Source organism: Delphinapterus leucas, chromosome 20 (assembly GCF_059928025.1).
Source record: "Delphinapterus leucas isolate spDelLeu-1000000601 "Yukka" chromosome 20, BTC_Dleu_Yukka2, whole genome shotgun sequence".
NCBI classification, from domain to species: domain Eukaryota; kingdom Metazoa; phylum Chordata; class Mammalia; order Artiodactyla; family Monodontidae; genus Delphinapterus; species Delphinapterus leucas.
The window spans coordinates 41,779,689-41,793,291 of record NC_143148.1 but is presented as its reverse complement, the minus strand read 5'-3'; the positions used below and the strand labels follow the sequence as shown (position 1 = coordinate 41,793,291).

Below are 13,603 nucleotides of genomic sequence, written 5' to 3'. Positions count from 1 at the left end.
GGAGCTGCCTGCTGAAGGGAGGTGAAGTGCTTGCTCTGTTTGGGACAAGTTGGGCATGATGTTCCTGTAGAACATCCAGGGAGAGAGTCCAAGGATAGCTGGATCTATAGTTTTGAGTTCAGGAGAGTGTCGAGGCCCAGGATTCAGAAATGTACAGGTGGGAGTGGGTGGGGTGGCCCAGGGGGAGGTCCTGAAGGTCACCAACCAGAAAAAAGAGCAACCCAAATTGCAAGGAGGAAAACCAGATTTGGAAGCCAGGGGAATACCCACCTGCTGTGATGGAGGCTGCAAATCTGTCAAAGCTGCGGAGTGTCCACTGGAGTCAGGGAAAAGGTTACTAGGTGGGGGCTGTTTCTGGGACACGGTGTGGACAGCCTGAAACCAGACCACAGGAGGGATGGGAGGTGAGGCAGCAGAGACAGCCGGAGTAGAGGACTCCTGAGAAGTCTGTGACCGGGAGAGGGAGGCTCAGGTCAGAGGGTTTATTTTGTAAGGGAGAATATTGGTGGGAAGAAGTCAGAAGGCGCAGTCACAGCCACTGGAAAGAGGATGGCACTGGGTAGCAGTGCTGGTTCTCACAGTCTGCCCTCAGAAACTCTTGGGTGGGGTGGGGCGGGGCGGGGTGGGGTGGGTGTTGTCTACTCCAGGCCCCACTGCATGGCTGGGACCTGGAGGCTCTGAGTTCCAAGAAGAGAGAGGTGGCAGCCAGAGCTGGGCAAGGCCTGGGCCCCAATCTCCAGAGCGCCTCTCTGCCCGCCTGTGTCCACATCAAACCCTTTGCTCACTGGTCTACTTCAGGAGTCCCCCAAGCTAAACCAATCCCTGCCAGCCCTACCTGGCCTGCAGTGGGCCCAGGCTTGGTTATTTCTTCCTGCAGGAGGTGATGATGGCCTGGGGCACTAGGGACTAAAGAACTCAGAACTGCCTCTGGAGAGACAGACTGAAGTGCTCACCTGTGAAGTTAAAGCAGACAGGGTTGGCCCCCCTCTCCTGCATCCAAGTGGATGGATAGGGAGAGGGGCAAGGGAGGACAGAGGAAAGAGTCTTGGACTGAATTCCAGAAGATCTGGGACAGTGCTCTTACCTTCTGCCTGTACGATCCTGGGCAAGTCACTTAACTCCCTGAGGGGCAGCGTCCCCCATCTGGGCATGATCAATGACAGCTGCTGCCAGGGTTGTGAGAATTGCGCATGCAGTTTTGTTGGTCCTTGTGTGCGTGGTGTGTCTGCTGGCGGGCATGGCAGAGCCAGGAGAGAGGAGGCAGCCATGTATCCGGGGCACTTTTTGGACCCTGTCTTGCGGAACCAGGGCTCCTGGAAAGCTGAGGAGAGGCACTTCCAAGGATGGCCTGGGAGGGGTCGATGCCAAGCCCTCCTGCGCTGGGGCTCCTGCCCAGCCCAGGCCCTTTCTGCTCCGGAGAGGCAGGGGTGGGGAAACTAACCAGAAAGGTTAATGCTTCTTCCCGTCCGCCGGAAAGGCAGAATTGGGAAGTTTGAGCCTGCACGGAGACCAGAACTCACCTCTTTGAGCTTCCCAGAGAGAGCTGACCGTGAGGATCCCTCTCAGAGATTAGTCTCCACTAGGAGACAGCGCTCCGGCAGCGCCAGGGCGGAGCTGACTGAGCTCCAGATGTCCGGGCGCACACAGCTGTAGGGTCACGTGGCAGCGGCCCCGGCCCCCCTTCCTGCCAACGTTGCATTTGGCCCAGGCCCCGTCCATGGCCGCCCTTGGGACCCCGCGCTGAGCCCCGGAGGCCCCGGCATCCGGGGCCACGCCGCTCCCAAGGGCCGAACGTGTATCAGGATCCCAAGGACCGCCGTGGTGGGTAGGGATGGGTAGAAGGGATTCAGCCTCAACGCGGGAAGAGGGTGGGGCCGAGGCTCCGCGTCTCCCTGTTCTGGCTCTGGGGCACCGTGCTAGGCCGGAGCTGAGAGGGTGGGAGTCGGCTATTAGGAGGAACTTCTTGCCCCTTCAGGGTGCCCATCCCGGTGGGGGGTCAGGGCCCAAAGTAGGAGGACAACGGAGGGGGATGAACAGCCGGCAGCTGGAGACCCCAGGCGTGTGGTCTCCCGCGCCCTACCCCCGGGGAGGGCGGGGCCGGAGCCCCTGCCGGCTGCTGGCTTCCTTGTCTTGAGCCCCTGACTGAGTCTCTCCGCAGGGGCCGCGGGCGCCTGCCAGGCGGACATGAGGCGGAGGCTGCGCCTACGCGGAGAAGCGTCGCTCACGCTGCTCCTCGGCGCCGCCCTCGGCCTCCTGCTCTATGCGCAGCGCGATGGCGCGGCCCCGACGACGAACGCGCCGCGAGCTCAAGGGAGGGCGGCGCCGGGGCCCACCCCGGGGCTCCGTGTATTTCAGGCGCCGGACGCGGGCGCAGCCCCGCCGGCCTACGAAGAGGATACGCCGGAGCCGCCCACGCCCACGGGACCTTTTGACTTTGGCCGCTATCTTCGAGCCAAGGACCAGCGGCGCTTCCCTCTCCTCATTAACCAGGCGCACAAGTGCCGAGGAAATGGCGCACCCCCCGGCGGACCCGACCTGCTCATCGCCGTCAAGTCGGTGGCTGCGGACTTCGAGCGGCGCCAAGCAGTGCGCCAGACGTGGGGTGCTGAGGGTCGCGTGCAGGGGGCGCTAGTGCGCCGGGTGTTTTTGCTGGGCGTGCCCCGGGGCGCGGGCACAGACGGGGCAGACGCGGAGGGGGCGGGCACTCGAACGCACTGGAGCGCCCTGCTGCGTGCTGAGAGCCGTGCGTACGCGGACATCCTGCTCTGGGCCTTCGACGACACTTTCTTCAACCTAACGCTCAAGGAGATCCATTTTCTGGCCTGGGCCTCCGCCTACTGCCCCGACGTGCGCTTCGTCTTTAAGGGCGACGCCGACGTGTTTGTGCACGTGGGAAACCTGCTGGAGTTCCTGGCGCCAAGGGACCCGGAGCAGGACCTGCTTGCAGGTGACGTGATAGTGCAGGCGCGGCCAATCCGCGTGCGGGCCAGCAAGTACTACATCCCTGAGGCTGTGTACGGCCTGCCCGCCTACCCGGCCTACGCAGGCGGCGGCGGCTTCGTTCTCTCGCGGGCCACGCTGCGCCGCCTGGCCGGTGCCTGCGCGCAGGTTGAGCTTTTCCCCATTGACGACGTCTTTTTGGGCATGTGTCTACAGCGCCTGCGTCTCACGCCTGAGCCTCACCCTGCTTTCCGCACCTTTGGCATCCCTCGACCTTCAGCCGCTCCGCACCTCCGCACCTTCGACCCCTGCTTTTACCGCGAGCTGGTTGTAGTGCACGGGCTCTCGGCTGCTGACATATGGCTTATGTGGCACTTGCTGCACCGGCCACACGGGCCAGCCTGTGCGCATCCATGGCCTGTCGCTGCGGGTCCCTTCCAGTGGGCCCCCTAGCCACCTGTCACAGCTCGATAAGTCCCCCTCATTCAGACCCAGGAGGTAAGTGGGAGGTAGCTTGAAGGGTAGGTTTCCCAGGCGGATTAGTGCTGTGTATGTGATTCTTCCCCAGAAAGGGGCATCCAGGTGTCTTCCTCCAGAAGGTCCCAGGGAGTGAAGATTGAGGTTGGTTCCTGCTGACACACCCTATTGGGAGGTGATCTGGAACCAATCTAATGGTGGCCCTTTGAGACAGCCAGGGCTGAGGTGGTGGAGAACCAGGCTCTTTGCCAAGCAGGTGAACGTGCCTGGTCCTCCTAGTAGGGAGGTGGGTGGGGGTGGGGGTGGCAGAGGCTCATGGAATCTGACCATACTTCTTAGTTTGGAACCCCTAGAGTGAGGCCAACAAATGCAGATCTTTCTCAAGGCTGGACCCCACAGGGATGGGTAGGGGCCTGGCCTCAGTCCTCATGGAACCGGCAGCCATTCTGCCACAACTCAATCTGCAAGTAGGTGTTTTGCTTCCTATCTGCCCCTTCAAACTGCATTCTTAGCCACGTCTAGGTCTTTAGATCTGCTTTCCTGGGGCCAAGCCCTCCTGAGCCCTGGACTAGCTGGAACATTAGGGATGGAGACACACAGGGACTGAGCGCATTGTCCTACCTAGTCTTCCCCCATATCCAGCTACCCACCTACTACACCCACACAACTGTGCCATTCTCCCACTGGAGCCTGTGCTACCCCCTTCAGAGGAGCCAAGGAACCTTTTTCTAAGATGACTCCTCCAGCTGTAAGTTTCCCCATATTCTTCAACCACCCCCTTTCTCAAAAAAATCAACGCCTCCACGCTCATTTTAGTATAAACATCCCAGCAACAGCACATGGGGAGCTGTCGTGGAGGGCATAGGTCTTTATTGGAGGAGGGGTACGGGCAGGGCATGAGGAAGGTTCCCCCATGCTAGGAGGATGGGAACAGTCCTGGCTGCCCCACAGTGGGATGTGTGAGGGTCTCTGGCCAGGCCACAGTCCACACGGGAAGACACCAGTCACAAAGTCATGGGAACGCCACACAAGCCTGGCTGTAGGCCCAGGCACCACACAGGCGCCCAGGGCAGGTCCCCTGCACATTCATTGTTAAACTATACAGGATGAGGCTGTACATGAGTTAATTACAAAAGAGTCATATTTACAAAAATCTGTACACACATTTGAAAAACTCACAAAATTGTCATCTATGTATCACAAGTTGCTAGACCAAAATATTAAAAATGGGATAAAATTATACATTTCTCTTCTCAATTCTTTTCAAAAGGATTAATATTTTTAAAGCACATATGCTACTTTCCTTAGCAAGTCCCACGAAGAGACTGAGCAGCCCAGCCCTCCATGAGCCCCAGAGGCCTTGAGCCGTGAATGGGCCCAGCCAGGGGACACTGCCCAGAGCTGAGGCAGGGGGGCCAAGCCCACAGTGCAGAACAGAATGCTGAAACACAAAAAAAGAAGGAAGATGTCTTTGGCTAAAACTTTGGCATTAAAACAAAGAGGCAAACAGGATGGAAACATGCAGCCCTGCCAGCCAGGTTGGGGCAGAGTAGGGGAACAGGCGGCCTTGAAGGCTGGCTCCAAGAGGGGTGGGAACCAGGCCTGGGCACATACCTTGATAGTAGAAAGTTGTGTTTCAACCAGTTCGGTGTGCCTACTGGGCCTGGCAGGGAGCACGTGCAAGAAAGAAACAGGGAAGGGCAAGTGGGCCACCTTGGCCACAGCCAGCTCATCAAGTAACTAAAGTGGATGTAGTGCAAAAGTTGCAACCAAGTACTACGGACATGCTACCTGCTTGCCTTAAGGGTCATGTGGCAATGTTGGGCCAAAGGCAGGACCCTGTCCTTGTCTGGGTGCCTGTGTCCTCAGCCAGAGAAAGAGCCCCAAGTTTTCCCAATGTGTTGGGGACAGGGGAGACAGAACCCTGTCTCCTTACATGTTAGTCGAGAGCTCCAGGGTCCAGGTATCAAGGCTCAGAGTTTGTGCTTCTCTTTGCAGTCTGTGTCCCCTGTTGGCACCAGCAGGCTGAGATCGCACAGAAGAATATTTGGGCCTCTCACCCCATGGCAGAGCACCCAGCCTGAGCCCCACCTCAAAATACCACAACAGCCCTTCCACACTGGCAAGGTGTCCAAGAAAACCCACAGGGTGGCCTGCTGAACAGGATGCGATACACAGTTCCATGGGGCAGAGGGGCATGGGTGGTGATGTTCCTAGGGGAGTTCCGCGGTTCTCAGGTGGGCACCAGGCCTGGGGGGGCCATAAAGGGTCACTGAGGCAATGTGGTTGTTCTGCATGACCTGTTATGAGAAGAGGACAGCGAATCAAGGGGGAGGAGTTGAAGGGATGTAAGCAGAGCAGGCAATCAGACCCACAAAAACCGGCAGTGGCATCAGTCCTGTGCTGTGACTGAAGAGAAGGGACTTGAGGCAGCTCCTGTGCACAGGGGCTGGAGGTTGTGTGTGCAACCCACCTGCACACGGGGCTGGACTGACCCCTCAACACCCCCCAACTCATGCTAAGGGGGGCATCTCTGCTCCTGTGTCTGCCTGTTTCTCTGGGATATATAAACTTCACCACACCCATTTGTCCAGTCCTTCTGGAACTGCTAGAGGTCTGCTGAAGGTATGGCATCCAGATGGGAAAACAGGGGCAGCCCATTCTTCTCCCAAGCCAGTGGGGCCTCTATAGCCACTCACCCCACAGCACATTCATTCACATGGCATTTAAAGGCCCCCAACACCCCCGGACTGAGCCCCACTTGCTCTGTGGTTACCTTTCCTATTGTACTCACATTTTCAAATATAAATGTGGGATCCCCATTTCCTCTCATCTTGTTGGATTAACCTGCCCAGCAGGGCCCTCAGGCCCTCCCCAATCTCCCTCTCAATCACTTGCCTGTCCTCGCCATGACCACCGGCCACTCAACCCCCAGGGCTTACCTCAAAGATCATCCGCTGAAGACCAAAGCAGAACGTGGAGCCAAATGGGTTGGTGTTGTTCGGGGAGGAGGACCTGAGGCCGGGGAAGCCACAGTTAGAGGGGCAGACAGAGGCCAAGGCCAGGCAGGGCATCCGGTTCCTTTTGGGATGGGGGCTATTAGCCAGTGGTCCCTCATAGCTGTGAGTGTTTCCCACACAGGCCCTTGAGGTCCTAGGCATAGTGATGGGTCTCATTCAAGCACCAAATCCTACATAGTCCAGCTGGCACAGAAAGTTAACATGCAGTTGGACTGGAGTGGTGCAAAGTCAGGAGGGAGAGGGAGCGTCAGGCAGGATGCAACCAGGTATTGGGCTGTGAACTAAAGCAGGTTGCAGCTTTGATAGGGAAAAGGGGGCCCAGGACAGCTAGTCAAAACTGCCTCCCTTTCTGAATAACTAGAGGCAAAAAGGTCCCCATACCTGGAGGTAGGTGGGAGAGGGGGGAGCTATCCCAAGGGGCAGCCTCTCTGGTGTGAGTAAACATGCAGAACAGCTGGCCTAGTCCTAACACGCAGGGTTGCAGCAGGAAGCATGTTTGTGGCAACATCAGAAGTTTGTCGTTTCTGTCATTAAGCCATACCCACTGCTAGGGCTCCCTGGGCCTTCTGGGCTGTGAGGACCCGGATGGGGTGATCAGAGGCAGCAACCTCCCGCTCACCTGTGCAGGACAACAGGTTTCTCCACAGGGTGGCCCAGGAGGTCCTGGATGTTGTCCCACTGTAAGAGGGATGCGGGTGACAGGGGATTAGCAGGGACCCGACCCTACCCGTGACAAATGGCTGGCCCAAAGGACATGGGAACCCAGACTGCTGGCAGACTCATGCCTACCTCATTTTCAGACTGCATCAGGTGGGAAAATAGGAGCTTACCTTGCTGTAGGTCGTGCATGTTTCTGTCTGACCATCTGTGTTTTCTGAAAAGACAACACAGGGTGGTTGGTATCTGGCCTGGCCCAGATTCAGTTCCACACCTGCTCAGGTAGATGTCTCAGCCCACCTGTGACCCCAGTCCTAGCCACCCTATGCACTGGGATTGAAGTTCGGAAACCAGCAATCCCATGGTCACAGGATAAGACCTTGAGGGCCTCCAGGAGACTACAGACCAAGAACACTGTGGGCCCCAGAACACAGAGCCCAACCCAGAGGAGCTGAGGCTATGGGCAGGAGCAGGTGGGCAAAGATGCCACAAACCCAACCACTGCCACCCTCTCTGCATGGATCAATCTCTTCTCATCATGAGAGATTGATTCTAAAATCCTTTCCTTACCCTGAGGACACTGACTACTCACCTCTCTTTACAGTTAGTGGGATCTTGAACTCACAGCGGTGATAACTAGAGAAAGAAGGCAGATGGGTAAAGGCTGAACCCCTTGGGAGGCCTTGACCACCCCCACATCTCAACTCTGCACCCCAGGAAAAACAGGATCAAGCACACTTGCCCAAAGCCCTGGCTCTGGGCCTGACACAGTGTTCCCTGGGAGAGGCCAGATCTGGGCACTGGAGTCAAACCAAAAAGGGCACAGCTTGGGGGCTCTGAAGACCCTATCACCTCAGATAAGAGGCCAAGCTTTCTGAATCTATTTCCCTATTTGTAAAATGGGTATAAATGGAGAGATATAAGGAAATGGGTACTATACCAGGAACAGAGCCAACACTCAGGAAATGTTTGCTTTCCATGAAATAGCAAACATCCAAAGCCACAAGCTCTCTTTCCTGGAGGGGCAGGTACAGGTATACTCACATATTAAAATTATAATGTCCAGGGTAATTGGTGTGTAGGACAAATTTCTTCACTTTGTGTGTATTCGCATCAAAGAGGATGTCCTGGGATAGAAAACAAGGATGCCCAAGTGGGGAAAGTTACTGAGGCAGGGCAGGGGGCTTTCGAGGGCATGTCCAACTTAGAGACACCCACTCCACAATGGGGATGCCCTTGGGGAACAGCTTTCTCCCAAATAACAATCAAGGGGACAGCTGAGGCTGAGTGCGAAGGGATGACGACATACATCGAACCATCTACAGGCCTCGTCATTCCAAACCTTGTACCAGTAGGCCCAAAAGGCACAAGGGACTACAGCTCCCACTGCTTGGGAACTCAAACACGGTCAGGGACATCTTTCCTGACCAAAAACACCTGATAAAAAATGTAACCGAGTGCTTGCTTCAGCAGCACATATACTAAAGTTGGAACGATACAGAGAAGATTAGCATGGCCCCTGCACAAGGATGACATGCAAATTCGTGAAGTGTTCCATATTTTTTAAAAGACGTTAAAAAGGGCTTCCCTGGTGGCGCAGTGGTTGAGAGTCCGCCTGCCAATGCAGGGGACACGGGCTCATGACCCGGTCCGGGAAGATCCCACATGCCGCGGAGCGGCTGGGCCCGTGAGCCATGGCTGCTGAGCCTGCGCGTCTGGAGCCTGTGCTCCGCAACGGGAGAGGTCACAACAGTGAGAGGCCCGCGTACCGCAAAAAAAAAAAAAAAAAAAAGGTAACCGAGCACAGATTTTGGCTTACAGGCTAACAAGAAGATTCAGGGGCCACCTGACTCTCAAGGGACTCAAGGCACCTGGCTATTCTGAATGCCATGACCTGCCAGACCCTTCTGGCTTCCACAGGCCCTCTCTGTGGGAGTCAGCAACCCTTGGAACTGAAGTAAAGGCTAGCCTCTAGCCAGGACTCAGATCTGGATTTGACACTGCCTATCAAACACCTCTTCGTACCCCGCCACACCCTTCTCAGGTTCATATCCTGTCAGCTGTTCTGCCTGAGACCCCAGGGTTACCCCTGACTCCAGCCCTCCACCAATAGCCACACCATGTCCCATCAGGGCTGGTCCATTCGCTCCATCTTCCCTGACACCTATCATCACTGGCCCTTGAGAACTCAAAAAGAGGTTCAGCTTGGGACTTCCCTGGTGGCGCAGTGGTTAAGACTCCACGCTCCCAATGCAGGGGGCCCGGGTTCGATCCCTGGTCAGGGAACTAGATCTCACATGCATGCTGCAACTAAGGAGCCCACCTGCCACAACTAAGGAGCTGGTGAGCCCCAACTAAGAAGCACACGTGCTGCAACTAAAGGAGCTGGTGAGCTGCAACTAAGGAGTCTGCCTGCTGCAGCTAAGACCCAGTGCAACCAAATAAATAAATAAAATAAACATTAAAAAAAAAAAAAAAAAAAAAAGAGGTTCAGCTTACAACTGTGCCATTCCCTCCTGCCACCATCCTACCCTCAAGAGTTTATGATCCCATTGCCTCTCCCCTGCTACTCCCGGCTCCTCTTTGGTCTTTTCCACACTGGCAGACCCAGTCCTCCTCCTTTCTCCCTCTCTGGAGTGTACCATTTCTTTGCTGCTTCTGGGTCCCAGGCCCTAGAAACCTGAAAGGTTAGAAAACCCAATATCCAGGCTAGCCCTACCCTCTGAGCTCTATCCTGCTGGTGCAGTTTTCTTTACACTATCATTTCTCTCACACACACATCTACCAGCTGGACTGTCAGCACTGATGGCCACAGCTCCATTCAGCACCGTACGTCCAGAGCACAGGGCCGCAGCAATGCCTCTGGGACGATCCCCTAAAAATACACAAGCACACTCCCAGACTTTAAGCCTTTTTTGTCTACCTGTTTTTTGGCTCCAGAAGAGGGTCCTATGCTCTACAAAACAGCAGTTCCCAAAATATCTTAACCTGAATGACTCCTGCAGCCTCTACTTGTGGAGCATGTTTCTCTCAGAAAAGAAATGAAGACATACCAGAGGACCCAGTGTTTCTCAGCAATGGTGGTGACAGGAAAGGTCTACTTTGGGGGTACCAATGCCAATGCAAGACGACCCTGGTAAAGCCAGCTAGGGCGAGGTTTCCTGCAGCCAGGCATGGTGAAAGCTGCATGTATGCACACAGGTATGCCCAGGGGCACTGCACACTCCCACAGAAATGGAACCCTTCTCTAAGGAATCACAACTTACCACTCCGAGAGTGAAGTAGTTAAAAAAGTAGTCATTGCACTTCGATGGAACTTGCTTATGAGGAGAAGGAGAATGAATCTTCATCTGTTGGGGAAAAAATAACAATGAATTAAAATCCAACCCCTTAATACATTTAATTCTTGGATTAAATGAATCTACAAATTGTGTTTCTTGTATAACGTTAATCTGTTGGGGAAGCAAGAGTGTGGGAGTCCCACATGCTCGTGCCGAACAACCCAGCCAGCTTTGGTTGACTATAGACTGTGCCTTGGTCTCCAAGGAAAGGCACAACAATCTGACCAACAGGGGTCGGAAAAGAGCTTTCAATTTACTTTTCCATCAGCTTTAATACAGCAGGTCCTATGGGAAAACAGCAGTTTACATTTACTCAGTATTAAGTTAAAGTTGATTAAAAAAAAAGAGAGAGAGAGAGACACCACCTATTCACTTTATAAACACATTTTCCCTACCTTGTCTTCTGACTTGTAGAAGACCTTGTGTGGAGAGCCAAGCATGCTAAGAACATCTTGGCAGGAATCGCCAAAATACACTGAGCGTTCAAATACCCGCATCTTGGCATCTGCTAATAAGCCGGGTCCACAACCTGGAGAGAACAAGGTACAGGTGGTCAGGTTCCCAGTCAGAGCCTGTGACCCTGCAGCCCAGGGTCCCGGGAGCCCTAGAGAGGCCAGTGGCTGCACGCTGCATTATCAGGTTTGGCTGAGGGGAAAGACTGCATGTAAGCTGAAGTACCAGGTCACCAGGACTTGAGATGCTAGAAGAGATCACTATCTACTCAAAATAATGTGAGAGATTCACTCAATCCCACAAAAGTGATACAGAGCTCTAGAAAAGTCATTCACTGACTCGGCAAATACTCAGTCATTGACACCATGGGCTAGGACACTTTGCTAGATGCTGAGGAAACAATGGTGAGCAGAACAGGCGCAGTCTCTGCCCACACTGGAGCTTATGGCATGAAGATTCCAATCAGGCCATCACAACTGTGGTACAATAAACAGCAGCACAGGTGCTACGGAAATATATAAATGGGTGCTTATTATAGCTTGCCACTTTCTAGGTCCTGACAAGATACAAGGATTTACGTTAAGAAGTACTTCTTGGGGGGGCTTCCCTGGTGGCGCAGTGGTTGAGAGTCTGCCTGCCGATGCAGGGGACGCAGGTTTGTGCCCTGGTCCGGGAGGATCCCACATGCCGCGGAGCGGCTGGGCCCATGAGCCGTGGCCGCTGAGCCTGCACGTCTGGGGCCTGTGCTCTGCAACGGGAGAGGCCACAGCAGTGAGAGGCCCGCGTACCCCCCCAAAAAAAAGAAGTACTTCTTGGGGCTTCTCTTGTGGCGCAGTGGTTAAGAATCTGCCTGCCAATGCAGGGGACATGGGTTCAAGCCCTGATCCGGGAAAATCCCACATGCCACGGAGCAACTAAGGCCGTGCGCCACAACTACTGAGCCTGTGCTCTAGAGCCCACAAGCCACAACTACTAAGCCCACGTGCTGCATCTACTGAAGCCCACGCTCTAGAGCCTGTGCTCCGCAACGAGAAGCCACCGCAATGAGAAGCCTGTACACTGCAACTAGAGGAAGCCCGCATGCAGCAATGAAGACCCAACACAACCAAAAATAACAAATAAAAATAAAATATATTAAAAAAAAAAAGTACTTCTCAATGGTAACCCCCAACCTGAGACTGGACCTGAAGATCACTCTATAAAAGAGCCAAGAGCAAAGCACACACTAACTTTTAACTCCCTAATTCTACAAACACCAGACCCACTAACACTCAAAAGAGACAAACCAGGCAAGTGGGAGAAAGAAAAAAACCTGATTTGCCAGAAGTTTCTTCGTTGGGAAGAATCTTTCAACCCTGACTTTGCCTAATACATTTCAGAAATGGTTCTAGTTAAACACACACATACACAGAAGTGGTTGTGGAATAGCAACAGACACACCAAGGGTAAAATTTCCCCCATTCTGTGGATGAGAAGACAAAGTGTTTTGCTCAAAATTATAAAAGGAAGCCAAGAAACCAAGGACTGCAATTCCTGGTACCATGATAACCACCACCATCACCTTACTCTACACAGGGCTTTATAGCTGACAAAGCTCTTTCTTGTATAACAATCCATTTGTTATATACAGAAGACTTCAGGGATCCAAACTCTGAAACAAAGAGGTACTGAGTTCTCCAACTAACCCAAGAGTCTTAAGTCACAGCACATATAAACTGAGTGGCAAAATAAGAGCTGTTTCAAATCCCACTCCTGACACATACACACACACAGCTGTGTGTACATTAACTAGGTCTTGGGAAAAACCACGGTCTACATTAACCTCTGTCTATAAATCCTGCACTTAGGCAAGCCTGGGTGACCTATGGAACCCACCAAAAGTCCTGTCAAGGTGGACTGTGTGCCCATGTCTCCAAGTACCAGATACTTGTGAATGTCCAGGTAGGGCTACAGGGGAGACACCCTTTACAGGTGAGCCTCCTCTCTTGTCTCACTCTACCTGAAGCCTCCTCAGGTAAATTACCCTTAGTTCTTTTTAGGAGACTATTTTAGTTTCTGATTCCCTGGAATGAGTCATCCTATAAATTATTGTGGGGATCAAGACAATTGAATGGACTTTCCATGTTAAAAGCATCACTGTAGGGGCTTCCCTGGTGGTGCAGTGGTTGAGAGTCTGCCTGCCGATGCAGGGGACACGGGTTCGTGCCCCGGACCGGGAAGATCCCACATGCCGCGGAGCAACTAAGCCTGTGCTCCACAACTACTGAGCCTGCACTCTAGAGCCCACGAGCCACAACTACTGAAGCCCGTGCGCCTAGAGCCTGTGCTCCACAACAAAAGAAGACACTGCAATGAGAGGCCCATGCACCGCAAGAATAGACCCCGATCACCGCAACTAGAGAAAGGCTGTGTCCAGTAATGAAAACCCAACGCAGCTAAAAAATAAATTTATTTAAAAAATTATATATATAATTAATTATTAAAAAAAAGAAAAGAAAAGAAAAGAAATTTCTAACCTGGAGGCTGTGAACTGTCTAATTGTTCAGGGGAGTGAGTTCAGTTTATATACCAGACTCTAAACGGTTGAGAACGGATGCCCCAGAGACTGATGCAAGACCCCAGCTTACAAACAAACACTGGCTAGAATGTGAACTCCATTAAGGCACAGCCCCATCATGGAGCTCAAAGTCCCCAGGCCATCTTTATGGAGGCAAA

General features: G+C 53.6%; 2 protein-coding genes and 1 non-coding gene across 7 annotated transcripts in view; 2 read left to right on the top strand and 1 right to left on the bottom strand.

Annotated features, from left to right (window-relative positions):
* The first annotated feature begins 634 nt into the window (after positions 1-634).
* On the top strand, positions 635-8,850 carry B3GNT9 (UDP-GlcNAc:betaGal beta-1,3-N-acetylglucosaminyltransferase 9). The gene has a single exon (XM_089903203.1). The coding sequence runs from the start codon at positions 2,185-2,187 to the stop codon at positions 3,391-3,393; it is 1,209 nt and encodes a 402-aa protein (XP_089759329.1). The 5' UTR covers positions 635-2,184; the 3' UTR covers positions 3,394-8,850.
* PHAF1 (phagophore assembly factor 1) overlaps positions 4,229-13,603 on the bottom strand; it is a 28,023-nt gene continuing 18,648 nt past the window's right edge. For 4 of the 5 annotated variants that reach the window (XM_089903199.1, XM_022583507.3, XM_089903201.1 and 1 more), the window contains 8 exons: positions 10,831-10,964; positions 10,361-10,444; positions 8,139-8,221; positions 7,687-7,730; positions 7,268-7,311; positions 7,057-7,115; positions 6,360-6,432; positions 4,230-5,717 (listed from right to left, as the gene is read on the bottom strand). In XM_089903199.1, the coding sequence (XP_089759325.1) occupies positions 5,631-5,717; positions 6,360-6,432; positions 7,057-7,115; positions 7,268-7,311; positions 7,687-7,730; positions 8,139-8,221; positions 10,361-10,444; positions 10,831-10,964 (608 nt within the window). In that variant the 3' untranslated portion in view covers positions 4,230-5,630. Of the gene's footprint in view, positions 5,718-6,359; positions 6,433-7,056; positions 7,116-7,267; positions 7,312-7,686; positions 7,731-8,138; positions 8,222-10,360; positions 10,445-10,830; positions 10,965-13,603 lie in introns of all 5 variants that reach the window. The other variant, XM_089903202.1, reaches the window with a different exon arrangement.
* LOC115802540 (U6 spliceosomal RNA) lies at positions 8,552-8,658 on the top strand. The gene has a single exon (XR_004022999.1). It is a non-coding gene; the product is annotated as a U6 spliceosomal RNA (small nuclear RNA).